Source organism: Onychomys torridus, chromosome 3 (genome assembly GCF_903995425.1).
Source record: "Onychomys torridus chromosome 3, mOncTor1.1, whole genome shotgun sequence".
Classification (NCBI taxonomy): Eukaryota; Metazoa; Chordata; class Mammalia; order Rodentia; family Cricetidae; genus Onychomys; species Onychomys torridus.
Genome location: NC_050445.1, coordinates 150994996 through 151022958, shown reverse-complemented (window position 1 = coordinate 151022958; position 27963 = coordinate 150994996). Strand labels below are relative to the sequence as shown.

Here is a 27963-nt window from a genome sequence, read left to right as displayed (position 1 = left end):
GTGCAAGACTGGTTGGCCTCATTGAGTTTGGGCCTGTAGCAACAAGTTCATAATTGACCGAGTGTTTGAAGGAGAAAATTTGTTCTTTATTATTACAGATTTATTTTATTTTTAATTATGTGTCTGTGTCCATGTGTACAGATATTTGTGAGCTGGGTGCTAGGATTCAAACTCAAATCCCTTGCAAGAACAGTATATTCTCTTGGCCACTGAACCAGTTCTCTAGGGCAAATTCATTCATTTTGTAGCAAGTTAGGGTAGAGATAGAAATAGAGAGGTTGATCTCACAATCCCCTTCATGGGTGCACCCCCAGCAATCAAAAGATTTCCAACCCCTTAAAGTTTCTATCATCTCCTAGCTGTGCCTCACTGAGAACCAAGCTTCAAATCATGTGGTCTTGGAAGAACACTCGAGACACAAACCATGCCCAACAATAGTAGTTACACTGTAAACTTGGCCAACTGCATAGTTCCCAGGCTCTACTCTCAGTGTCATGGATTATTTTTAAGAAGGATGGATTTACATATTTCTCGGACTTTTGAGGGTTAATGCTCTTGCTTAAAATAAATCAGAAGTGACCATTCATTCTAAGGTACTTTTAATTTATAATGCTGTGTAAGTTTTGTACATTAAATTCTAATCTGATGTCTTTAAGCAACTGTAGCACAAATCTTACATGTTGCTGACACTTGGTCAGTTTACCTCAGTTTAATTAAAACTTGTATTCAGTCCCACTCCATTGCTGAATTAGAATTCTGTTTATTTAAAGTGTTACATTATTATAACTTCATTTTAATAATAAAATGCATAGATAGAAGAGGGAGATTAAAAAGAAACTTGCAGAATTGTTAATGGGGGGGGCATTAAAAGAATGATGCACAGTGCTGCTGCTGGCACATGTGGTCTGGGGCATGCTCCTGTCATTAACATATGGCTCCTGTTTGTTTTGTTTCAATCCTTATCATCTGCTTCATTGATCTCTCATTTGCTGTCTCATTGGAAATCTGGATGGCCTCATGCAGGAAGTAATTTTGAGCTTTCTGCATACAAAAAAGCCAAACAAAAGCAGTTATAGAGAAATGACTCCATGGGGCTGGAGAGATGGCTCAGACATAAGGAGTGTGAGTTTTTCTTTCAGGGGACCCAAGTATAGTTCCCAATGCCTTCATCAGCTAGCTTATAACTGCATGTCACTCCATATTCAAGTGATATGATGCCCTGTTCTGGTCTCTGTAGAATCACATACAAACATGACATAAATCCACACAGATGAACACAAATACACATGATAATAAAAACTGAAACAAATCTTTTGAAAAATATTTTGCTTGCTTCACTTCTCAAGCAAGTACAGTCACATACATCTGCCTGCCACCCACTCCTCTCAGCCTTTCACTTTGTGTGGGCTGTGTGCATCTTCTGTGCTGTGTCTGGGGTAAGAATGTACCCCTAATGATGACATAGTACGCAGCCATGGAAAGTCATTGTCTATGAAGGAAACAATTGACATTTACCAGTTGTTAAAAAGATGACAAGGGTTCTTAAAAGCAGAAGTTTAGTTGAATCACCATAGGAAACTTAAACTCTACCCAAAGCATGGTAAGATATGGGTGATCTTCCAGAAGATTTCAAAAATGTTGGAAAATTAGACCACAGAATCAGAAACTAATGTCCACTTATCTGATAAAAGAGTCTTAAACCCTCCTCCAACAAATGAACTATCATTATTTCACCAAAAGTAAAATAAAGTAAAATCAGGAAAGAGAAAAAAAGAAAAACAGAAAGAATAAAAGATATTTGTCAAAGCTTGGAGCTGTGTAAGATACATTGCATGATTCTATGTCATTTCACTCTTAAAAGAATCTCTGTTCCTTCAACTATTGATGTATTCAATATGTACTTATCAAGTGACATAGGAATTAGCTTGCATTTTTTGCAGATGAAGACCCAGAAGATCAGAAAACTTAAATAAATTTTCTATGATCAAAAAAGTATGGTATGACCTAGCTGGGACAATGAGTTGTTTTAATATAAAATTATAATGTCATTCAGAGTTTGGGTATGATGTCATCCAGAACTGGAAGAACCAGTTGAGTCTAACTTTAATGCCTGGGGATAATTAAGTGACTTCAAGAGGTCATTATTAAATTATAGCCAAGAATCCCAGCAAAGAGAGAGGACTGATGGTCTCCACTTGTCAATCTCTAATTTGGAAGTGATTGCTAATCATGACCTTGAAAGTAAAGTTTAGGTGAAAGATGTCATTCTACCTTAAACACACACTATCTAGCTTCAGTCACATATTCAATGGTAAGGTGTGCTATTAACATTTTATACCCAATCAGTGAACCATTAACATGTTAAATATGAATAAATAATGGAAACCAAGATAACCACCAATTGTGGTGTCTTCTCTGTTCTAGAAGTTGCTTCATTGATTTTTTTTTTTTTATCTCCCAGTCTTTGCTACAATACTCTCCCAGTATAGGGGGAAGCCACATTACTTTTTGTAATAAGGGATTTTTCAAATTATTTGCTTTATAAGTTTCCAACTTCTCAAGTGAGTACAATTTTTCATTTGTTATCCTCAGTCCCAACCTTTTTAAAAAAAGAACCACAGAATCGATGAAAAATTCAACTAATATTTTCTACTTCTGTGCCACACTAGCAAGCAGAAATGAGGCTGGTGAGATAGATGTTGGCTGTTGAAATGTAAAAACATGTATCAACAAGCCATCTCTGAATGCTGCCAGGTCTCTCTGTCTGTGAAATTCCTCTCACACTAAATTATCACACGTGTTCCCAACTTGTTCTGACACTTAGAATGTTTCAAAATCCTTTTCTCAACAGATCAGTGACAAAGTTTGTCTACATAGTGATTTTACTCTCTTCTCTCCTTTCATGTTTTGGTGTTATGCTTTAAAAACTCATAGCAAGAAGACTGAAGGGGCTCTATCAAGCACAAGCATGGCAAACAAAGGCCTGACCACCGCAAAACCTGTTGGCGGTGGGTTTGCCATGTTCAGAGCCAGCATGATTAGTGGCTGGAGTGCAAAATCAGTTGCTAAGAACCCAGGTTCTAAATTTATTAATCTGTGATATAATCTTTTTAAGAATTTATTTTACTTTATAAGTATGAGGGTTTTGTCTACATGTGTGTATGTCACACACGCAAGGATTGCTTGGGGAGGTAAGAACCGGGTGTCAGATTCTCTGGAATTAGAGATACAGGCAATTGTGAGCCACCCATGTAAGTGAAAGGAACTGAGTCTGGATCCTCTGAGCTACTGAGCCATTTCTCCAGCCCTCTATGATGTAATCTTGAGTGCTAGACATCGTCACATTTTTCACTGCTTCTTACTGTTTCTAAATGGCTCATAAACATATTATCTGGATAACTAATGATAAATAAAGATGGTAAGTGTGTGTACAGACAATTAATTTTAACAATTATCTATGCTAAATAAACAGTAACCATGCTAAATATCATTACAATTAAATACAATACAAATGAAATTAGTTTGCAGATGGTAACACTCATAATCAGAGAGGCTATATAATTTGCCAAGACCACACAGCTAGTAAAGATCTGAATTAGGATTTGGACTTAAGTATGTTGCTTTCCAAATCTTGTTTTCTTAGTCTCCCATTTTTTTGTCTCTTATATTGATGCTAGATGCTCATAACGACTTCAAGGATGGCCGGATAATAGAATGGATGACAAACACAGAACTGCTTTCTTTCCTCACTCTTTCTCGCCTCTGTTTGCTAGAGTCAACTGGCATCCATTTTCCTTACTTTACAGCATCCAGTGACTGAAGTGCTATAGTGTCTTCCACGAGTTTTCAAATTCATCAACTAAGAACTGTTAGTGGTTTCCTGAGCATTAGCCTCTGTAAGAAAGAAAACAATAGGAGACCCACTATCATAAATTCAGGGCATCTATAACACCCTGGGAAATGCACATACACCATGGCCATTTGATGGAAAGTGATACACTAGAGTGTCTCCCTGTTTCAGATGACTAAACTCAAGCAAGATATATCAATTTTTGACATCCCGTCAAGAGTTGTTGACATAGCAACAGATTGTTAACTCTCAAGATGAGGGAATATTTATGCAAGCTGTTAGTTCTTTGTTGGTTAAGAATGAATCATATATATATATATATATATCCATGCAAAAATAAAGGTTCTAAACTATTAAACACAGCAAGGATTTGATTAAAATGTTCAAGTCAGACATTTTTGCTCTGTTGTAATGAAGTTTGTTGTAGTAAAAATAACAAAAATGAACTTCTTCATACAAAGAAGTGGGTTGTAGATTGATCTAGTAACTGCATTAATTGTATTCAAATGAGATAAAAATTAAATTAGAAGAAAAGCAAGAAACATCTCCAGTACTGTCAAATAGTAACCTTTCGATGAGCAAAGAGAAAAGGTAATCCAGAGCTTGGGGAAACAATGGGTTCATTTCTTAACATATACAAAGAACTGTCAGTCTCCATAGCTCACAAAACAAATGGAAGTGGGAGATAAAGGAACCAGGAAAGAGCCAGAAACTGTCCTGTAGTTCCCCAAAGCTCAGAGTCCCAGCTCAGAAAATTCAGTTTTGGAAGGCAGAAAGCAGCTTCTCAGCAAGGCCTCTGCTCTGAGGACATCTTGCCAAACCGCTCAATGTTGCCTTTTGTTTCCAATCAGGTTTTAAAAAGCCTAGTAATTAAGTCAGTAAAACACCTCCTCCTGGATACAGTCAGGTCAGTGTAGCACTTAGGGCCTCTTGAAAGACTTTCATTGCAGAGTATGATATAATTCTGTAGAGTGCTTACAACAACTACCTCCAATTCAAGGGACTAGTGAGCTTTATTTTTCCAAAAGAACACAATTTTTTACCAGAATACTGAAGGGCAAACATCTAGAATAACAGGACTTGATATGATTAGGAGCTGTTTTATTAAGTATGGGAGTGAGAGTAAGTTGCCCTCCAGGAAGTTAGTGCATGAGGTGTGATGTTCTTTTTATTCATTTAGCAGGTAATTGGCTTAGCTACTGTCCAGTGTATTGTACGCAGGGATCAACCCTTAACAGTGATGAGTTATCTTTACAGTACACAAGAGAGACACAGGCTTTGCTGACACCAGGTCTATTCTCTTTATACATGTAAAATGAACAGCAGCTTTATCCATAATAGCCAGAAACTGGAAACAACTTAAATGTCCTTCAAACAAAGAATGGATTAAAAAAATATGGTGCATTTACACAGTGGAGTATTACTCAGCTCTTAAAAACAATGGCATCATGAAATTCGCAGGCGTATTGACGGAACTAGAAAAAAAAAATCATCCTGAGTGAGGTAACCCAGACCAAGAAAGACAAACATGGTATGTACTCACTTGTAAGTTGATATTAGCTATAAAGTAAAAGAAAATTATGCTGCAGTCCACAGACCCAGAGGGGGCTAAGTAACAAAGGGGGCCTGAGGAGGGACACATGAATCTCTCTGGGAAGGGGAAATAGAGTAGATTTTGCTGTGGGTGGAGTGGGAGGGGATGGGTTGGGAACAGGAGGAATCAGGTGGGGGGGATGAGGGAGAAAATATGGGGAGAAACAACTAGAATTGTTGGGGGGACTTCTGAGCAGGGTGGAAACCTAGTGCAATGGAAACTCCATGGAATCTGTGAGAGTAACCCTAGCAAAAACACAGCCATGGGGGACATGGAGCCTGAACCCCATTTTTTGTAACATGAAATGCCTAATTTGAAGGATTTGGCATGCAAACCCAGCTACAAAATCTTTAGCTTATAGTTTATCAAGCCTGGAGAGTGTTTTGGGAACAGAGCCTAGCAGAAGCCTCATCAGAGAGACCAGAGAAATTTCATCCAGTAACCAAGCAGAGTAGATGCACAGTTCCATAGCCAAACATTATGCAAAACTCAGGGAGTCCTCTGGAGGATCATGAGGGAGGATTGGAGGAACCAGAGGGGTCAGGGACACCAGGGGAACACAGACTACAGAATCAACTGACCAGGACTCATGGGGACTCACAGAGATCAGGAAGCTGGTAGAGGTCTGACCTACATTCTCTACATATATGTTACAACAGAGTAGATTGATCATCTTGTAAGATTCCCAACAGTGGGAACAGGGGCTATCTCTAGCTCCTTTGCCTGCTTGTGGGACCCTTTTCCTCCTAGAGGGTTGCCTCCTCCAATCTGATGCCATGGTATATGACTGGTTTTATAGTAGCTTGTTATGCCATATTTGTTGATGTCCCTGGGTGACCTTCTCTTTTCTGATGGGAGACAGAGTGGGGTGGGTCTGGAGGAAAGGGGAGGTGGGGGAGAGACGGAGTGGGGGGAGGGTAGGAAGGGGAAACTGAGGTCTGGATGTAATACATGAGAGAAGAATGAAAAAATCTGCTATTTTTAAAAAAATTTAAGATTTCAACTTTCATTAGTGATGACGACATACTTAGGGTTACAATTAGAATATTCTCAGGTAACCGTTCTCACTGTTTGTCACCCGATTCATTCAGGATGGCATCTGCTCCAATGTTGGCACAAGAAAGCGGAAGTTATGAAATCTATGGGAATGTTTTTCTTACTGAATAAGGATATTGCATTTTGCTTTGCTGTGTGGTAACATGGAACACAATACTAGATGTGGGTGTTTTATAACAATGAGGTGAACTAGACTACAGCCATGTCAACACACCAAGGATGACATATCAGAAACACGCAGGGAAAAGACACCTAAATCACTATGACAAACGTCAACAAGCTTCTGCAAAGGAAATTCTTGAGTCAGTCCAGTAAAGAACATTCTGTTCTGTAAGATTATTAATTTTTCATTGTCATTTCAAACCAGTTCAATGAGGAGTTTGATTACTTATGACCCAAAACATCTCAAAGTTGAGGGAAATGGGAAAGTAAACAAATGTGCGCACTTAGTTGAGAACTATATTCAAGGTTTGTGCAGGAGGAGAGGTTGGATTTAAACCCAAGGGGATAAGACAGTGACTGAGCCTAATCAGAGAGAAGTGAACTGAGTGTACAGAGGTCTACACAGGTAGCGCTACAACCATACCTCAGGTGGCCGTTCAATGTCAACAAGCCTGAAAGTGTTCTGAGAATTTGTGCAAGTATCTTGAGAAGATTAAATGTTCAAATATAAAATGATGGCATTGGGAAGTAGGCAGAGTTTAATGGCATCATTTTAAAAGAGAATATACTTTACCTCATAGTCTAGTAATTCTGAACCTTGTCACCAGGAGAGAAGGAAAAGAATTAATAAACAATGTTAATTACATAAGAGCTATCCAAGAATTGAATCTTCTTTGAGTTAGGTATTTCTATGTTACATAGTAATTATTCTGAGAATGGTAAGTTAGAGATCAGTTTTTGATGCATAAAGATTATTCTGGGAACAATGAAGAGGATAGATGGGTGGAAGGTAGGTGAGGGCAGAAAACAGTGAATGAATTGTAGCACTTGACAAGAATGTGGTGTCTGAGAGTTGAGGTAACCTGCAGGCCGAGGAAACCAGAGAGAAAGCTCAAATCAGGACAGTCAGAACTTGAGACTAATGCTACCTCCACTTTCTTTATTTAGCATCTGTTTATTTAGTGGGATAGTGGACGTTACCATTGTGAAAAAAATACTGATTATGAAGATATGGAATTCAGCTTGGGATAGCTTGACCCAAAATTTCAGTCATACTTCATAGCTATATAAATATATAAATAATAATTAGATCTCTTGGAATTATTTATAGAATTTTAAACAAAAATCCAAAGGCATATTTAAAACAAGCCTGTCAAAATGATGATTCTTTTAAGTGAAGAGTTTTTAACTCAAGAGCTAGGTAGTAGTTTTTTGTTTTTTTTTTTTTTTTTTTTTTTTTTTTTTGGTCTCTTGAAATCAATTTAGTTTGTGAGAAAAAAAAGCTAAGTGATTTATGTAAAGTTGAGATGGGCTTTGCTTTATTCTCCTTTTCACAACTTGTCAAAATTCTGGAGTGATTTGCCATGCTTTACCTGTGTGGCAGAAACTGCTCTGAACTTCCAAATCAAACTGCCCTGTCTGTGTGTCCTCCATTTCCTGCTGTTAGGAGGGGCTTCACTACTGACTTCTTGCTAGGGAATGAAGCAAAGCAACTAAAATACTTCAATATGATTATCCACCCTTCTTCTTCTCTCTCTCTTTGTCTCCTCTCCATCCATCCATATTCTAGATCCTGTTGAGATTTCAAAATCTGGAGAAGCCTATGGTTGGAATCTGTTCTTCCAAAATCTATATGTTGGAAATTTAGTTCCCAACTTAGCAGTGTTAGGAAGTCACCCTAATGGAAACCTCCTGATGGGGGTCTTTATTAAACAGAGGTGCAGATGCGGCTTCTCTTTTTTTCACTCTTTACCATGAAGAACAGAATCCTCTATCTGCCATGTTGCAGCACTCAGTGATAAGGGAGTGGACGCTGCCCTTGTCAGGCACCAACTTACCTACACCTGAATCTGAGAATTGGGTTCCAGAACAGTGAGAAATGAACTTCTGCTCTGTCTATATCAATGAGTCTAAAGAATTGCGTTACAGCAGCAAACATCTAAAGACAGGGAATTATTGAGCTATGTAAGAAGTGGCAGAGTGGGAAAGGTCAATGCATGTCCTGGTACTCCGGCTCTCAGCTATTCACCAGATCTTCCCCCTCTCTCTCAGGCCTCTCTGCATCCAGCCATCTACTGCATACTAATGACTGATTTTGGTTATATTTCATGACTGTCAGCTCTGAACTAGACCATAGGAACTACTCTTTTTTAATTGAAAATAGATTCTCTCATCTTGACCACAGTTTCCTCTCGCTCCACTGCTCCCCTCCTTCCTACCTGCCCTCTCACCAGATCCGCTCTTTCACCAGATCCACTTTCCTTCTGCTTCCCTTCAGAAAAGAGCAGGCCTCCAAGAGGTAATAAACAAATATGACAAAAAAAGATACAATGAGACAAGACAAAAGCCCTCATATGGAGGCTGGACAAGGCAATCCAATAAGATGAAATGAGTTCCAAGGGCAGGCAAAAGTAGGAACTTATTTTCTAAATCACTTAATTTAATGGAATGGACTGATTGAACTGTCTGAGTACATTGTTATTTAGTTAAATAACAGTGTTTGTGACAAAATACTTGGTTTCCAAGACATGGGTACCAAAAAGTACAGATAGTGCAGATGAAGTCAACAAGGGAAATTTCCTGTACTTCTTCTCTTGCAACTCATGGCTTAATAGTAAAATTCAGAGAGTGATCTTGGTGTTGCAAGTATTAACCACATACTAAGAAGAAAGATTTATTAAATGACCTAATAGCTACTTCAAAAATTTTTCAAAAGAGGTGGAGAGATTTTTCTGCTGTTATGTAGGATCAGAACTCAATTCTCATTACAACTTCCTGTAACTCCTGCTCCAGACAAGCGATGCCCTCTCTGACCTCTGCTGGCATCTGCACAAATGTGTTTATTCACAGGCACAGACAGGACACATACACACATACACAAACAAATAAAAGAAAAATAAATACTTTTTAAAGTTCTTCAAGGAAACATTTTTGGAGAGTCTTACAAATATATAATAACAATACTTAATTATTTAACACCAAATTAAATGAAATCATCATTCATAACTGATAATACTTTAGGTCATCCCAAATGCAACCTTACTTCTCAGCTTTGGGGTACAAATTTCAAAGTTCTCAACTTATTTTTTTTTTCAGTCTGGCTTTTAAATTAAGAAAGAAAAAAAACCTTCTCCAGTATATGACTGAGTTGCTAAGTACTGAAGAAAAAACATTATCTATCTATCTATCTATCTATCTATCTATCTAGTTGTAATTTTTGGAAATAGAAGTTGAATTGGAAGGGACCTGACTTGAAGCTGAGACATTATGATAAAGATTTTAATTTCAGCTCCTTAATCAGATAGATAATTATCATCAAATAAACCATTTACGATGTTAAAATCCCTTTCTGGGCTAGAGTACGGTACTTAGGGTTCATTTGGCTCCAAATCCCATAACTCTATGAATAAATAATAAACTCTAGTCATAAATACTATTAGAAGACAGGAGTGGTTTTAAACCTAATGCCATTTTGTTGGTCATTTTGTTGTTGGCTAAAGCTGAGCCAGGATAATTGAACAACTAGGCATAATGCTGCTGGTTTTCAAGGCCTTCACTCAGGTCACTAGCCTAAACTATGATATTGAAAACTCATGACTGTGAGAAAACTGGATTACTGCTTGAGGACATCCTTATAGAACTGCACAATGTAAAAGTGACAGAGATGGACCAAGAAGTTTAGATTTTGACCAACCCTGGTCCAAGTTTCAACACTTGATTTCATTATGTATCTACAAAATGCTAATTTTCACAACTCTTCACTGATATAAAACTAAAACACAAGAATTTTCAGGCAAATAATGGAAGCAATGAACACATTCAAGTGAATCTCTGTGTCTGGTTTTTGCATTTGTGGTTTATTTTCAGACACATTTAATAGCAGTAATTAGATTTAAATGACTTTATAAAATTAATTTGAAAATTATATGGCATTAGAAATATCTTTTTTATTAAAGGAACCACATAAAACCTTTGTCCTATAAAACAGAAATAAATCTGGAAAAAAGCAGCTGTTCCTTTGTAATGATGACTTCACTTGGAAACTGTGCTAATGGATTTTACAGATTATGGTCTTACAAATAGCCACTGTTTTTTCTTCATGTTAGCTAAGGTGGGGAAAAGATATTGTTCAAGTGAGTTACTCCTTGTACAGAGTCTATCTGGTATATAATTTTTTTGAGATCAGCAGGGTGAGCAGTGATTCCAGCAGGTCAATATTAGCTGACAGCCAGGCATATCTCTCCTTTACAAAAGACTGAAGTGATATTTTATTATTTATTACATTGTAAAGGTAAAAAGGTGAATTACGGGCAGTGTAATGATTCTTGAAAGCAGAGAATTGCGGTCTTAAAAGCTCCTATTGATTCCGTATTATGTGTGCTCTACAGCACGGTGATAGCTCCCTCAAGAACGGCTCTTTAGTCTTCACAGTATTCAGGCATCAAAGAAGAGAGAGGTTTACCTCCACTGTGGATTCATTTGGACACCTTTATCAGTATTTGAAACTGACAGAATGGGAGCACACAGGTAGATTTTGTGACTTACTTAATATCTGGCCTTGTCTGGCTACTTGCCTTTGACATATGGAGTTATAGGTGAAACTGAAGAATGGGAACAGTTGGTCCGGCCCTTGCTGTCTCTGTCCCTAACATAGCACTTTCTTGCTGCCTAGATGCTGAGACTGTGGTCTCTCAGCTCCTTTAAGGCAAAGGGCATCTTGCGTGAACTCTATTAGTTCAACAATATCTCAAAGTTTGTACATAAATGAAAAAATTATTAAGTCTTTGTAAATGTTGTATTCTAATATATATTTTCATATCAGAGGAGAGCAGATGGAGGGAAAAATAGTTAAGCTTGAGGATGACTCATAAGTGAGAGCACTCCAGGAGCCAGGGGACATAGTTGGCAAGAGGATGAAAGGGACACGCCTTCTTTAAACCACAGCATGCAAAAGTTCCATGCTATTTATTTTGTTTATACCTACTTGAGAAATTGTCCCTAAAATCAAAACATCAAAATAAGAAAAAGTATAGGGTGAGTGTTTAAAATATGAATGGAGGGAACAGGAAGATGAGTCAGTTGGTAAAGTATGTGGACTTGAATGCAAACCTCAGTATCCACACACAAAGTTGGGTTTAGCATGTAATCCCAGCAGCACTGGGAAACCAGAGATAGTCGAATTCCCGGGCCTGCTGGCCAGTCTGTGTAGCAGAATTAGCAAGCTCCATATTTAGTAAGAGATTTTTGTTCTGCCAAAAATAAGGGGAGAGTGATTGAGAAAGACATTCAACGTGGATCCCTGGTCTCAATATGCATCACACACACACACACACACACACACACACACACACACACACACGCACACAAAAGAGAGAGAGAGAGAGAGGAGAGAGAGAGAGAGAGAGAGAGAGAGAGAGAGAGAGAGAGAGAGAGTGAGTGCATCGTTTCACATTACAGATAACATACAAAGTCACAAGTCCTTTAATGCTGTGTGGTACCTGGAAAGACCTTTGTAGCAGCTGCCACACTTTGCTTCTTTGCTTAGCTCATTCTGATTTTCCTTCCTGGTCTAGAACACAAGCTGCATCCATTTCTTCCCTAGTCCTAATTCCTGATGGTTGTCTCTGACTTGATTATATCCTCCTTCCTCTCCAGTGCTGCCATCACTGGTCGCATCCAATGCCTGGTTCCTGGTCAGTCTCTTACAGTTGCTTAAGCTCTTACTCCTCTTTGCCAGCAGCTCTCTTCTGCCCTCTTCTGTCATAAGTCTGCATTGGCACATTTGGGCCCAGACAATTTAAGTTATTCACACAATATGAATTTATTGAATGTCTACAAAGCCCTAAGTACCGCTCTAGGTGTTTGTTCAGTAAATAAACCACCAAACAGTAATATATGGTCTGATAAGAGCTTCAAAAACAGAGTTTTATCTCATTTTAAAGGGAGAAACTTTTAGCGTTTTACATCAAGTATCTAAAACAACATTTGTATTGAGAAATGGAACTATAAAGCATATCCACACAAATTTAGAGTCAGATCAGCTTTCCTGGAGCTCATTCAGTTGGACTGTCATGAGTGTAAAGGTGTTTGATGCTGTTCCATTTGTAACATGCTTCATAGAATGTAGAAACATACAGTTGGCTTATAGCTGTGGGATCCACTCCATCCTGGGATTCAATCAACTATAGATTACAAGTACTAAAATAGCAATGTCTATATTGAACAGTCAAGGCTTTTTCCTTGTCTCAGTCTCCAAACAATGCAATATAACAACTATAACATCATATGAAGAATTAGGCATATACAAAAGGGAATAAGAGGCACATACAAGTCCTATGAACATACTACATTTCACATCATCAGCTTGAGCATTCACAGGTTTTGGTACCTGCCAGGAAGAAACATCTCAAGCAAATCCAGAGCAGATACCAAGGAATTGCTATTCAAATTTATTATTTCCATTTGCAGATTTTTTTTTAAATGTCAGCTTCTCTAGAACAGTTTATAAGAAAGGATTTACAGTTCATGGGATCTCCTGGAGAAATATTCCTCAGGAAATACTCCAAGGGAGATCACAGAAAAGGGTAAAATGTCAGAAAGACAAGTCTCTGATCACATTCATCCTTGACCTCACCATGAGGAGCCTATGAACTATAACTTATACCCTTGAGATTTCCCCATCCCAGGGCATGTGGCCAGGCAGCAGTCACTTATGGGTCAGTGTCAAAGTTGGGGACTGATGTAGCTGCCAACTAAAGATGACCTGGCCATGACCCCAGTGGTGTCTTTACATGGCCACACTTGTGAGGACTACAGCGTTATCAGTAAGTGAAAATATCATTGACCTGAAACACAGTTCTGTTATTTCATAAGTTCAAACATTTTTGTAAAGTACCCGACTTTCAGATGCTGTAGAATAATTAGTACAGGAAAGGCAAAATGGTGCAGTGACTAGCATTAGCCATCGTACATATGAGAAAGAAAGATAGACAGTTCAGCAGAGGTTATGGGACCATGCCTGTCAAGAGTCACATACTCAGTGTGCAGTGGGATGCAATCAGGGAATAAAACTCATTCCCAGTGAAAGGGGAGTCAGAGGCAGCTTTCTGGATAAGACAGTATCTTAGCCGACCTAAGGCTTTGCTACAGTTATACAAATTATTACATATTCATAGGTTACTTATCAATGACAGAAACTTCTCACAGCTTTGGAGGCCCAAAGTCTGAAGTTGAAGTGTTCAGGCTAGGTTCTCTCCAGGGGTCTAAGGGTGACTTCTTCAGCTGTTGGTGGCTCCCAGTTCCCTAGGTTTGGGTCACATCAGTATAAAATATGCCTGCATCTTTCCAGGGCATTCTATACCATTGGAATATCTTTCTTATTCTCATAAAGTCTTTGATGTGGGATCATCCTGACCATAGAGAGTGATCTCATGTCAAAACCGTTTTCTCATTTCCATCAACAAACAAGGTCGTAATTCAGTTTCTTGGGGTTGGGAAGAGGATATGTGTGCTTGGGAGTCACCAGTTGTCCTAGTTTGCTTAGCAGCTTCATAGAGGAAAGGGTTAATTTCACTTACAGATCATAGTCCACCATGGAGGAAGACAAGGCAGGAACTTAGAGGTGGGAGCTGATGCAGAAGCTGTGGATGAATGCGGCTTACTGGCTACTCTTCCTAGTTTGCTCAACTGCCTTTTTAAAATAGCCAAGGATACCCACCTAGGGAGTGCCCACAGAAGATGAGCTCTCCTGCATCAGTTAGCAATAAAAAAAAAATAATGCTTCACAGATATGGACATGGGGCAAGCTGATGTAGGCAATTTCTGAATTGAGATTTCCTCTTCCCAAGTATGTCTGGGTTTGTGTCAAGTGAATGAAAATCCAAGCAGCATACCGTTCCAGCCAACACTTCATGGGAAGCCAAATTGCTTCCTATTCCAGATAGAGAGGACAGGACATTGATTTTTAATTTTCTGTAATTTTAATTATTTTGTTAAGAATGATTTTCTAAGCCCAGACAGATAATATGCTCTTTCCCACTTTGGAAAATAAAACCTTCAAATTTCCCCCAATCCAAAGCTTCCTGTCTATTACCTATCATGGAAGTCCTATTCTGTTATTTCCTATCAAAATGTCCTTAAGAGGCTCACGTGTTTGAACAAGTGGTCGCTTCTCTCAGGTATTTTGTCACAGCAGTGAAGGAAGTCACTCCTGCATTCTCCTTGGGTCTCAGACATTCTCTATCCATCATCTCCTCACCCTATACTCGCCTTTCTGTGCTGTGGATCTTGCTCTATGTAAATAAAATTCTGATTGGCCAGTGGCCAGGCAGGAAGTATAGGCGGGACAATAAAGAAGAGAGTTCTGGGAGGTGAAAGGCTGGGGCAGGGATTCTGCCAGTTGAGACCATGAAAAGGAAGATGTAAGGTAATGGTAAGCACAAGCCACGTGGCAAAGTATAGATTAATAGAAATGGGTTAATTTAAGATAGAAGAAGTAGATAACAAGAAGCCTGCCACGGCCATACAGTTTGTAAGCAATGTAAGTTTCTGTGTGATTTACTTGGTTGGGTCTGAGCGTCTATGGGCCTGGCAGGTGAGAGAGATTTGTCCTGACTGTGGGCCAGGCAGGAAAACTCTAACAACACTTCTGCCGGAAAAGCACCATAGTGACAGCAAGTCAATTTCCATTCACAATGATGCTTGGTTGTCATGGTGGTTTTCATTGTAAGACTATTATGCACTCATGGTTCAGTATCTGGTTCAGAGATGACCTTTGGAACAATGGTGGGTAGACGCAGTGGGCCAGGGAGAGCTGCTGCAGACACACAGAGCTGAAGAGCTTGGGAAATGAAGGGTCATGTTAGTGAGGAGCAAAGAAGACTCCTCCACAGCCTGGATGAATAGGACTAGGCACTGACTTCAGTCTTAAATAAACACGTGGATTTCAGAGAAGCAGCTGCTCAGCCAAGTGAAAAACCTCATTAACTTGGTGGCTGTTGGGTTTTTGCTCTTTCTTTCTTTACTTGTTTATTTAAATTACAGGACATCACTTTTGTTAAAGGAGCCCTAGTTTCATGCTTAGAAACTTAACTCAAATATTCTACAAGAAACACTCCCTAAACATGATGCTAGGTACCACCTATATTTAGTGCCATGATGTTTTAAACACAATTACATTTTTTTCTTGCTTCATCTGTCTATGGTTTGTGACTCTTTAGTTTTTGCTTGTTTTAAAAGGATGCACTTTTAAAATCTCCTTCTTTGCCTTCATTTTCTCCTTTCTGTATTTTCTGAAGCGTGTCCTTCAGAAATGAGCAGTCTGTCTGTCACTTATATTCTTCTCTATTTCTTCAGTCTCTTCTTGAGTTGATAGGAAGGGAAATGGGTTTCATGATTGTTTTTTTTTATCATAACACTAAGAAAGGATACCCTCTCAACGACTCCTTAGAAAACAATGACATAACTATATTTTTGTGAGCTTATAAACATGACATTAACGCACAACTTCCTCTGGGGTTACTGTGACCTTTCACAGGACTCCAATTCTCACAGCAGACGAGGGGCTTACTCAGACAGCACAATCACTCATCAGTTAGAGTGAGTCCTTGACACTCTGTTTTAACTTTGAATAGCCTTTCCAAAAATTACACTTTATCCTTCACAGACATCTGTATTTCAGCTCAAGTACCAAACCTGAGATTATTTAACATGCACTCATGTTAATAATGCATGTTAAAAAAAAGTTTCAAGATAAGCAAACAGTGTGCTTAGTGGAGCCTGGGTTGGAGTGCCTCAGGAAATTCCACAAAGTATATCCGCTCAGCTTCCTTTGGCTCAGGGTACTCAGGAAGAAGATGGAATGAAATCACACAGCACTTTGGGAAGAGTCTGTTGAATGAAGGGCCAAGCATCTGATGTCTTCTTATAGCTGTGTGCTGGAGGAAGTACTCTGCATCTTAGATTAGATATTTAAAATGGAATGAGTAGCAAGTCAAGTGTTGACCCCTGACAAGTTTCTGTGAATCTTGAGCCCTTCAAGGGAAGGAGTGACAGTGATATGAAGAATTGAAGCAGAAAACACTATTCTTCAAAATGGCGGTTTGACATTTTTCCAGTTAATTGATATTTTTAAGCAACTATTGAAGCAAGTAGATGATGTCATCACATATTACTTTAGGACTGAAGAATGTACAATTTTTATATAACTAGGCCATTCACATTCGTAATTCTTAAAAACTTAGGCTGTGCATTTAACTCTGTAAGGTCCACTAAAAGAAAAATGGAAAAACAGCATGGAGATAATACCATGGGCTCAACAGTGAGTGATGACAGGGAAAGCTTGATAATCTCTCAAGTAATTCTTGCTTCTCTGATGCTGATGTTTTAAATTTTTTCTTAGGAAAGTCTTATCAGTCTAAGACTTTTGAACAGAAATAATCCAGCCCCCAGGTCCAATTGCTTGAAAATCATATTACATAAAAGCATTTTTAAAAACCTACATGCTTTCTAAATATCCACAGTACCACAGTTATGTTTTGTCTGGAAATCTTCATTGAGTGGACACAACCACAAAATCTTTCACCCATCTTACAATCCTGACTGAATTTAGCTTCCTGTTAAATAATAGAAATTATAGAAAAAGACGGATCTGAAAATTATAAACAGAAGCACTTTCTCTTCTGGGCAAGATGGCTGACAAGAAGCTGGCCCTGTAGGAGACAGTGAACAAGAAAAGAATAACATCTATTCTACAGAGGGGTTGGGGAGCGAGAGAAACAGGGAGGGAGATGGAAGGAGAGGGAGGGGCAGCTCTGGAAATTCACTAGGTTAAGCTACCTGACAGCTGCAGAGAAAAAGGCAGGCGATCCAAGGACAAGAGTCCAAGACAAATAGCTCCAGCTGTGTGGGGTAAAGGACGCTCCAGGCAGCCTTGGTGAAAAGGACGGGCACCCTTAGGGCAAGTCCGCAGCCCATAGGAGACACCGGGCAGCTACATGTAGGCTTCCATAAGACAGTGATTCTTTCGTCGGATGAGTTATCAGTAGACAGGGATCCTACTTTTTCCTTTCCTCTTTCACTTAATATACCTTGAAGAGCAGAGGGCAAGGCCCTTCTTAAAGAAGCTATTGTCTGAAGCTAACCTAACCAAGGGAACGGTTGGGCGGATGCTGTGGGATGCCCTGTATGCTGTAAATATATGTTGCTATGATTGATTGATAAATAAAATGCTGATTGGCCAGTAGCCAGGCAGGAAGGATAGGATAGACAGGACAAGGAGGAGAAGAAATCTGGGAGGTAGAAGGCTGAGGTAGAGAGACGCTGCCAGCTGCCACCACGCAAAAGCAAGATGTAAGGGTAAGCCACGGGCCATGTGACAACTTATAGACTAATAGATATGGGTTAATTTGAGATATAGGAAATAGATAGCAAGAAGCCTGAGTCATTAGGCCAAACAGTTTAAATAATATAAGTGTCTGTGTGTTTATTTTATAAGTGAGCTGTGGGACTGCTGGGACTTGGCAGGAGCTGGAGAGAAACTCTCATGCTACAGGTGGAGCTGAAAGCAAGCCATAAGCAATTGTCTGGAAGCTTCAGTCTAATAGGCCACTGTCCCAGGGCAAGAGATGACTAGAGGAAGTGCAAGAAATTTAAATGTGTGTATACACACACACACACACACACACACACACACAAACACACATACACACACACACACATATGTATCAGCCATTTTCCAGAGTGCTTTGAAGTCCAGCTACAGATAAGAAATAAACAGGAGAACCCAGTTAATGCCTGCTAGTCTAGCTCCCCTCTCCAAACTGTGCTGCTCTTGCTCCCCAAAATGTGCTAGTCTAGCTGCTCCCCACTTGATGTGCCACTTTACCTCCCCCCAGTTCTATTACTTTAGTTCCCCCTCAGCTCTGTTAGACTAGCTCCCCCTCCAGCTAAACTAAATTTTAGAACAGAAAATTATTAACAGCCAACCTTGCCTAGGGACTGGCAGACACAATAGGATCACGTAACTGATAAATTTTAAACGGTGTAAAATGTAGAAATGAACTCAGACTGGGCCATGGTTAAGAAATGGATGAACATGAGAGGCAGTGGGAATGATAAGACTTGGATGACATGTGAGGTTGTGCTCTCCTGGTTACTCAGTCAATGACAAATGGGAGGGAGAGACTTGAATTTGGGTTATAAAAACTTCTCTGCATTCAATATGCACATCTGCCTTTTTCAGCTAATAGCCAGGCATGCAAAATCATGAAGTAAACTATCTTGCTGTCAGTATTTAGAGCCTCAGTTCTCCTGTTATGAAATGAGGCTCCACATTTCCCTCAGAGGTAGTTGTGGGTATCAGAAAGGTCATATGTTTGCAAGCTGAAAAGTGCAAGACCTGGGAGACTTGGCTGGGGCAGTGCAGTATACAGGAAAATGTAAGCCCACCCTTGGTTGCAGGGAGTAGATCTCTCAACTAAGAATAATACTGAAGATGGACATCCTAGAGCCACTGTCTACAGCAAGATCAGCCTTTGGATCCATCTCTTTGCAGCTCTGAAGCTCTGCCCATGTACTTTACAACTCACAGCTGCTTCCTCTGGCCCCCTCACACATACCCAGCAGGTCTTGAAAGTCAGTGGAGCACTCTGCTTGCACAAATCTCAGTGCTTTTCTTGCCTTCTACATCCCAATGCTTTGGAGAGACACTCTCAACCAGAACACGATCCATTCCAGAGGAAAATACTGTGAGTCTCAAGAGGGTGATGACATCCATCAAGCCTACACACTGCAAAGCCACATGTATACTAGAGGCTGCAGGGGCCTCTAGTATACAAAACAGGGAAGGTATCAAGGAGAGGTCAGCTCTTGTAGACTTTGGAGACTTGATCAATACAGTCTAGGCAAGGTCATAAACCACAGGAAAGACAAATGTCCACAAGTTCAACCACACCCTCCACCCCTGAATTTCTACTGAAGTTTCTAATTTTTTATTATCCAGAAATAACCTGTTCCATCACATTATCTTTTTTTGCTTTCCACTGTTTTCTTCTACACATCTCTTTTTTGTTCCTTTTCATATATGAGCAGGATTTTCACTTTATGATCCTTAAAATTATATTTTGCAATCTTTAAAGCATTTTGTTCCCTTTCTTTATACATTTTGTTTATAGATTCCTTTCAGCATTGGCCAGTCTTTTTCCTTTTTTGTTTGTTCTTTCCTTTTTCTCTTTCTACATTTTCCTTTATAATATATTTTTAATAATTGAACTTCCACCTCTCTTTCAATGTCCTCTAATCTCTCAATCTTCTTTCTCTTCCCACATAGCACCCTTCTTCACACAACTGCTTTCTTTAGTTTGGTTATCTTCTATTTCTCTTCTTTGTGTGACTCATCTCCTTCTTTTATTTCATTCATTTACTACCCCTTTATTTACCAATAGTAATTTGTAGGCATTCTATTTATTCTTCCCTTTTTCTAGTTCATAGTCCTTGGTTATGAAATAATAGGCTTTAGTTGATTTTGGAGTGTAATATTTTATCTTGCACAATTCAATGTTGATGCAGATACAGCCATTTGTTTTCTCCTCACGGAGAAGAACTAGGTATTGAGCCCTTAAGAAAGGTTGCTATGAGGGTCTCCAAATGAAACCATAAACATTATTCAAAACAGCAGATGCAAAAATCACAACAGAGAAACACATGAAATGTAGGAAAGCAAGGAAATATGATTCTTCAAAGATGGTAAGCCTAAGTAGGTGCTGAACTCACAGATGGCAAATTAAGACAAGTGTCAGATGAAGAATTCACAAATATTTTCTGATAAAAAATGATCAATGAACTGAAAGGGCTTACTAATAAGCAAATGAATTCAATCTAGGGCTTGACAGGAAAATCAGCAACATGGAGAAAGAAGTCAGAGAACATTACAATATGATGAAAAGTCAGCAGCAGGGAAGAAAATTTCAGCAAGGAAATTGAGATCTTGATTAAAAACAATAAAACAAATAGAAATGTGAGAAGTGAAGACTTCAATGAACTACACACAAAGCCAGTAAGAGATGCCATCACTAGATGCAATTGATCACTGATAAAAAGTCTTGCCACAAATAAAAACCCCAAACCAGATGAATTCACTGTTGAGTTTGACCAAACCTTGATGGGAGAGAGGTGACATGTACATGCCTCAAGCTGTTCCACAAAATAGAAGAAGGAAGGTTATGGAATTTACTCTATAAGTCAATATTATCCCAATGACAGGATTGGATTTTGACAACCCAAATCAATAAACAAAACAAGGACAATCTCCCTGGTGAACACAGATGCAGAAAATCTATAGAATTCTTGCATATAGCATCTACCTGTGGAATCTAGGTTTGAATTGTGTGTTGTGTATACTGTGAAAGTAGAGAGGGGTTTACGAGGAAGAGGAAAAGGTCTAAAGGTGAGAGGGACATAGAAAACTGGGGAGATGGAATACATGTGGTGTGAGAGCAGAAGGGGAGACTACTAGGGAAGGAAGACCAGCAAGAAGGGAGCAAGAGACATGGGGGAAAGTAGCAGGGGAAAGGGATTAATAAGAAGAAAGAATAATGATTCATATATATGAAAATGTCATAATAAAACCTGTCATGTTGTATACTAAGTAAAAAAAAATAAACAACAACAAAAATGGAAAAATGAAGAAATCTTCTAAGTAAATACAAATTTACTAGAAATTATGTTGAATAAATAAGCATATGTAAATGCTACCTGTTTTAATAGGCATATACAAACAAAGTTTTAAACAAAGTTGTAAAAGTAACTGACAAAGATTCGAAGTTGGCAGAATTTTCAATTGATGATAATAGCAACTTTAGGTAAAGGAATCTCTTCCTCACACTGCTGAGAGAAGCTGGGGACTTAAGGAGGCCTGGACCTGTGCCAGTCTTACCAGTACAGAGATTGGGCCACTCGGATGCTTTGCAAAGAGCGACGAAGCAGGAGTTCCACCAAAGGACTTTCAAGATTCCACTCAAACTTGAGAGCCTGCAGTGAGAGGTGAGGAATTCTTTGCTTTTTAATCAGTTACAAAAACCAAAACAAACAAACAAAAAACCTAACAACAGACTACACAGGGACTACAGAGGCTTCAGACAGGAATATGGAAAAATTACAGGAGCTTTTCAGTGAAATATTGATAATATGCTTGATAGTTTATTGATTGTTGTACAATAACAGCAAACATTACACAGTTTGTCTTTACAGGGTCTTCCTTCTCCTTCCTATTTATGATTTTGGAGTACAAGAAAATAAATAAAGGCAAGTGGTTGGCAAAGTTCAACCATGCCCCAGGGGAGAATCCTGGCACAAAAATATCATGATCAATGTCTGTGGCCCATAAAATGGTAACATTAAGCACTTGACAGTTCTACTAACTTGGAGATCAATTACTTCCCACTCACAACCAAGACAGAAATCCCCAACTGATATGTCACTATCAATCTGTAGATACTGAAGCTTTGTTTAAAAATTCAAAGCTGATGAATCTTCCATAACCCATTCCTAAACCTTTTCTTCCTCTCCATCATGAGCAGCTCTGGGAGGCTGATACTCAAACTGATCAAAGACACAGACAGCAATGGCAGCCTCTGACCTCATTTGACGTCCTTTGGAACCTCATTCAGACATCCACCTGTCCTCTGTGGGGAGGGACTCAACTGTTCCCAGTCTGCACTTGGGTCTCCTCTGAATATATGAAGATGAAAATCAAGTTCTCGTCTTAAAGATGTCCATTTCTACTTTTTCAGTCCATTTGCCACATATACATGTACATTCATACACACTCACACAAATGCACACAGAGGGGAGAGAGAGAGAGAGAGAGAGAGAGAGAGAGAGAGAGAGAGAGAGAGAATTTAAGAGAGAGGGAATTTAAGAGAGAGGGAATTTAAGACAGGTTTTACACCACAGTAGAGATGAAAAAGTAGGACTGTTTATTACACATCCACACCTGAAGGAACTTCTCTGTAGTATGCTCCACACAGATGATTTCAGCAAACTTCCAAGAGTCTAGAACTGGTGGGTGTGTGTAGAAAACCTTGAATGCCTTGTCAAGCCGCAGGGTCCTTTCTCTAACATGCTCATGCTATGGTGACTTGTTGTGTGTTTTGTTTATGCCATAAGGGTGAGTGTATAATATGGCCATTGAGGCAGGAGCTGGTCCAGAGTTTACTTCTGGGTCTGCCTTGTTTCATTTGTTCTCATGTTTTTTCTGGAAACCAGTAATTGGAACTCGCAGATTGACTTCCTTCCTTACAAACTCATTGACTTATTCTACCTAATGATAGAATTTCCTTCTCATACTTATCATATGGTACACAGGCAATCTTTTGGAGTAGTGACATAATTCCCAAAAATAATCAATAGGGGATGACTTTCAGGTCTTAGAAAGTTTAAAGTCCAGGGTGGAAAATGCATTTCTTAAAGTAAATTTTATAATAAATGTGAATTTCTTTCTAGTTTTTATTGTTTAGTCACAGTATGTATTTTCTCCATCTTAGAAAGTTCTATAAATTTTATTTCCAATTACAACACAGAAGTTCTTTCCATTTTTATTTGTGTATTTGCTGTATTAGATTATGACTGTACTTCTCATGTTTCAGTGAGGTTCTTAGCACAATGTGTACCAATTCTGATTGCCACTTTCAAGTGAGTTTATTCTATATGTAACTTTGTAAAAATTTCCTCTTTCAGTTGAGTTAGATATAGCATGCTACCCATACCTGTGAGTCATGAAATGAATAATGAGCCCATGAGTTGGGTTCATCTGTTTTCATTTGTAGGTATTCTTTTTCTACAATAATATCCTAACAAATCAAGAGAAGTCGTTACTTAAAGCCGCAGCCTCACAGCTACTTCTCAGATAGATCTTTCCCTTAGGAGGATGTCAGAACAGTTCATATTGTGGTGTACAAAGTAACATTAGAGTTTATTAATAGAAGGTTCCCTACCCATCTCGCCATCTCATATCAACGGTCAGTAGCTGAGCCAACTATCAGTTAAAGCAGATTCCAATCTGCCAGGTAAGGAAATGTCTGAGTTTAAAAATCAACCTGTGTGTGGTGATATATGATTGCAAATCCAACACTTGGGAGCTGGAGGCGGGAGGATCATGAGAAGTTTTGGGTCATCTTTTACCATATAGTCAGTTTCATATCATCCTGGGCTTTTGAGACTCTGTTGGTGGAAATAGATCAGTTGGGAAAGTGTGTGTCTTGTAGGCATAGATATCTGAGTTTGATCCCCAGAACCCATGTAGAAAAGGCAGGCATGGTGGCCGACCATCCCAATGTCAGGGAAGTGGAGACAGGCAGATGCCTGACACTCACTGGCTATCCAGCCTAGCTTACTTGATGAGCTCAGGACAATGAATGACCTTGTCTCCAAAAAAAATGGTGGCTGACTGCTGGGGATGTCTTTCTGTATACTGTGAATGTGCTGCTCTGATTAATCAATAAATAAAATGCTGATTGGCAAGCAGCCAGGCAGGAAGTATAGTATAGGCAGGATAAGCAGAGAGGAGAATTCTGGGAGGTGGAAGGCTGAGTCAGGAGACGCTGACAGCCACTGTCACCATGAGAAGTAAGATATAAAGTACCGTTAAGCCACAAGCCACATAGCAAGGTATAGATTAATAGAAATGGGTTAATTTAAGACATAAGAACTAGATAGCAAGAAGCCTGCCACAGCCACACAGTTTATAAGGAATATAAGTCTCTGTGTGTTTATTAGGGTCTGAGTGACTGTGGGCCCCGGCGGGACTGGAGAAATCTCTAGCTACACCTGACACATGAGAAATAATACCTTGGGTTGTCTTCCAGTACACACACACACACACACACACACACACACACAGAGAGAGAGAGAGAGAGAGAGAGAGAGAGAGAGAAACAAAAGAAAAAGCAAAATGTTGGACTTCTTCAGTACTCAGTGTATATAGTTGTGTTGTAGTGTCAATGCTTGTTTACTTGCTCATTGTATACCACATAACTTCAGTCTTAGCCTTTCATCATGTTCAGACTATGAGGGTTGATCATAGCTCTAGTTACCTTCACATGGTTTTCTAGAAATTTCCCAATGCTGTGATAGTTGATATTGCTAAATTGTGCTAATTGGCAGCAGAATTTGGTGTTAAAAATTACTTTCTCAAGAGTAATAACCAGCAGTAAAACTCTCCATAGGAATGGGATGAACTTTTTAGTAAATGACTGTTTTCTACAGAATGTTTCCTTGGTTAATGTTTTATCAATTTATATACTCTGTCATGAGACGATTTTTTTCCTCCTCATGAACATTCCTATGTTTTTCCTAATACTAAATACTAATTACTAAGTGAAATTGGTTTGTGGAAATTTTCCTTTTGGGATTTGATATGATGTCTTGTTAATATATCAATTTTGGACAGAAAATGTCTATATTAATAGTGTGGACACAAGGGATGCAATCAAATTCTTTCTTGGCCAAATTGCACTATAACATTTCAGTGATTTTTGTGGGTTTACACTGGGAACCTTTAGAGAATGATCACATTGTCCTCTGGGACTTCTCGGTAGCCCTTGGCTCTTACCTGAACTAGCTGTGGGAGACACTCCAGCAGTTCGTCAGTCAGGAGGTTGTCTAGTTGTTGAATGGCCACTTCACGAATGTCTTGGTCTGTAAAACTGACACACAGTTAATGTGACTACAGAGTTAGAGTTGACTGCAAGTAATGAATTACACACACACACACACACACACACACACACGCATTATCTGGGAGAGAGGGTGAATTCTACCCTTAGTACATAAGGTCCTGTAATCATCTCCAAATCAATTAGGATAATCAACACTCATTTCTTTCATATTCTGCAGCATCAAATCTATACTCTCACATGCTCTGCAGGAGAATGCCCTATTGACTAGACGTTTGAAGTGGGTTAAGCCCCATCCCTGTCAGCACTCTTAGCTATGAAATATGGGCTACAAGAGAGCTAAAAATCTTTCCTGAAAGCATCTGAAATCCTTGTTTCTTATTTACTACGTATTTGTTCAAGAAACTATGACCTCCTGGAGATCTGATCATTTATATGATTAAAATAGTATCTAATATTTTCAAAATGTTTTTGACCAGATGTTAATGAAAACCAGACATCAAAAGTACTTTATTGTGAATAAACAGACATAACTTAATAATGGTGAATCTTAGCGGACTGTGAAGCTCCTGAAGCTGGTAGTAAGATTTGACATCCTGTGGACAGCTAGCAGATACCAGTCTTTGAACTGAATTTGAAGGCGCTTAGCTTCTGAAACCACATCCCTCAAACAATTTCCTTCTTCCATGAGCTTTGTGTGTTGCCACCATCTTGCACCACCCAAAGATTGTACTCAGTTATCTCAGTTGCTGGAAGTGTCTGAAATTCATGTAGGCACACACTACTCTAATTGCTGCTGGCTTGTACATTGACACACGTGGATTCAGCAAGACTGGGTAAGAATACTTAGTTTTAAAGGGACAAGCCTTCAAAAATATTAACAGGTGTGACTTAACTTGAAGAAACACCTTATGACATTTAACAATAATGACTGATAAATGAAGAAAATACCATTTCCTTTTGTAGAGGAGTAATGAATGATATTTTAGTCAGTCAGAATGATGAAGATCGGCTTCCTATGGTGCAGAAGTTAGAAAACTTCACTCTTTAATGTAAAGTCTGTTTTTTCTTTTTCTTCTTTAGGATATTAGATTACTGAAGGATGAAATGAACATTATGCAACTAGAGTCAAGTGAACAAACAAAAACAAAAACAGGACATTGCCTAGTATCCCCTAACTGTCCTTGAGAGCACTTTTGGAGTGGGAGGCTAAACAGCTATGCATTTCTTCTAAATTGACACTGGGTTCCAAATGCAGCTCAGATTTCAATTTTAAGCCTATTCACTTGAAACAAATATTTATGATCAACAAATCTACTTCTAGTCCTATTTTCTTTCCCCTGTAAAGACCTCAACCATGAGATGTGATGAGAACTGTGGTCCAGACACATCTAAGAAAGTATTGCTGAGGCCAGAGGATCCCACCACACAGACCAAGAGAATCTGGCTGCAATGAAAATGCAAAGGTAAGTCAGCTCATTTCAGCCTGTTAAGACTTTAGATTTTTTTCTAACTCAATTCAGTGGACTCTAATTTATCGTCCTCAGTTACTAAGCCACTTGTCTAAAGCCTGTCGATATCAAGGTGAGTTTGAGGACAGTCTGAAGCCTTAGAGGGAGCAGTGGTAAGTGCTGATGCCCAAGTCATTGCATTGTGAGTCTGTCTAGCCACTCATGCTCTCTTGTATAGCTGTATCATCCTGTTGATGTGGTTGACAACAAAAGTATAAAACATCACAAGAGAACAAAGCTCTGGCGGATACTATATACTTCTTACTGTACAATCATTTCTATACACCAGGTCTCAAGTTTCATGTATGTATCCCCAGTGCCTCTGGAACTGTGATGATTACCTATGTGCTTGAACATTATCTAAACTAAGCCTGTTAGATCTGTCTACTACCAGACTACCCTCTTCCCCTCTTTCTACAGCCATAAAGCCTCCAGAGTTAGCTAGTCTAGCTGAACTGATCGGCTCCAGGTTAAATCAGAGACACTATTCCAAGAGTAAAGCAGAAAGGGGTGGGGGAGACATCTGGCGTTGACCTATGGCCTCCACACATACACACATAGGCTACTGCACCTGCTCATACATGTTCACACAAAGATGTACACACACACACACACACACACACACACACACACACACACACAAATGTGTATCAAACCCCTTTTAATGAGAATAACCATAGGAATAATTTCTTTGTTCTCCAATGGTACTGACTTACTTACTTCTAGTCATTTGGGACTGGCTAATAGTACTTAGAATTATAATTTTAAAAACTGTGCTCCCATTCGTCCGTGAGAGACTGAATCAACTGAGGGTAATGTTTATTGCATCTTTTTTTTTTTATTCCTAGGATTTATCACCATGCTGTCTGTACTGTAGGTGATTTATCAAAATGCATTGATGATGATGAAAACCATGCTGAAAATCATACTATAGAGATAGATTATTTCTTGCTGTGCACTGAGATAATTTAAATTGGTTGCAGCAGGTTTAATTCCACAAATACCACCTACATAAATTTTATACTTTTTTTTTCTTGTCTCTCAGTCGAAGGAGTAAGAAAAAAAGCAAACCTGAAGGTAATGGAAAAGGACATTTTCCAGTGTCCTTGGGAGAAGAAA

The 27963-nt window shown here is 39.0% G+C and overlaps 1 protein-coding gene across 1 annotated transcript in view; it reads right to left on the bottom strand.

Annotated features, from left to right (window-relative positions):
* Positions 1-27963, bottom strand: part of Pik3c2g (phosphatidylinositol-4-phosphate 3-kinase catalytic subunit type 2 gamma) — a 324912-nt gene that overhangs the window by 187288 nt on the left and 109661 nt on the right. Inside the window, exons 17-18 of the mRNA XM_036182431.1 lie at positions 25270-25363; positions 21595-21689 (exon numbers count right to left, since the gene is read on the bottom strand). Of these exons, the coding sequence (XP_036038324.1) occupies positions 21595-21689; positions 25270-25363 (189 nt within the window). The remainder of the gene's footprint in view (positions 1-21594; positions 21690-25269; positions 25364-27963) is intronic.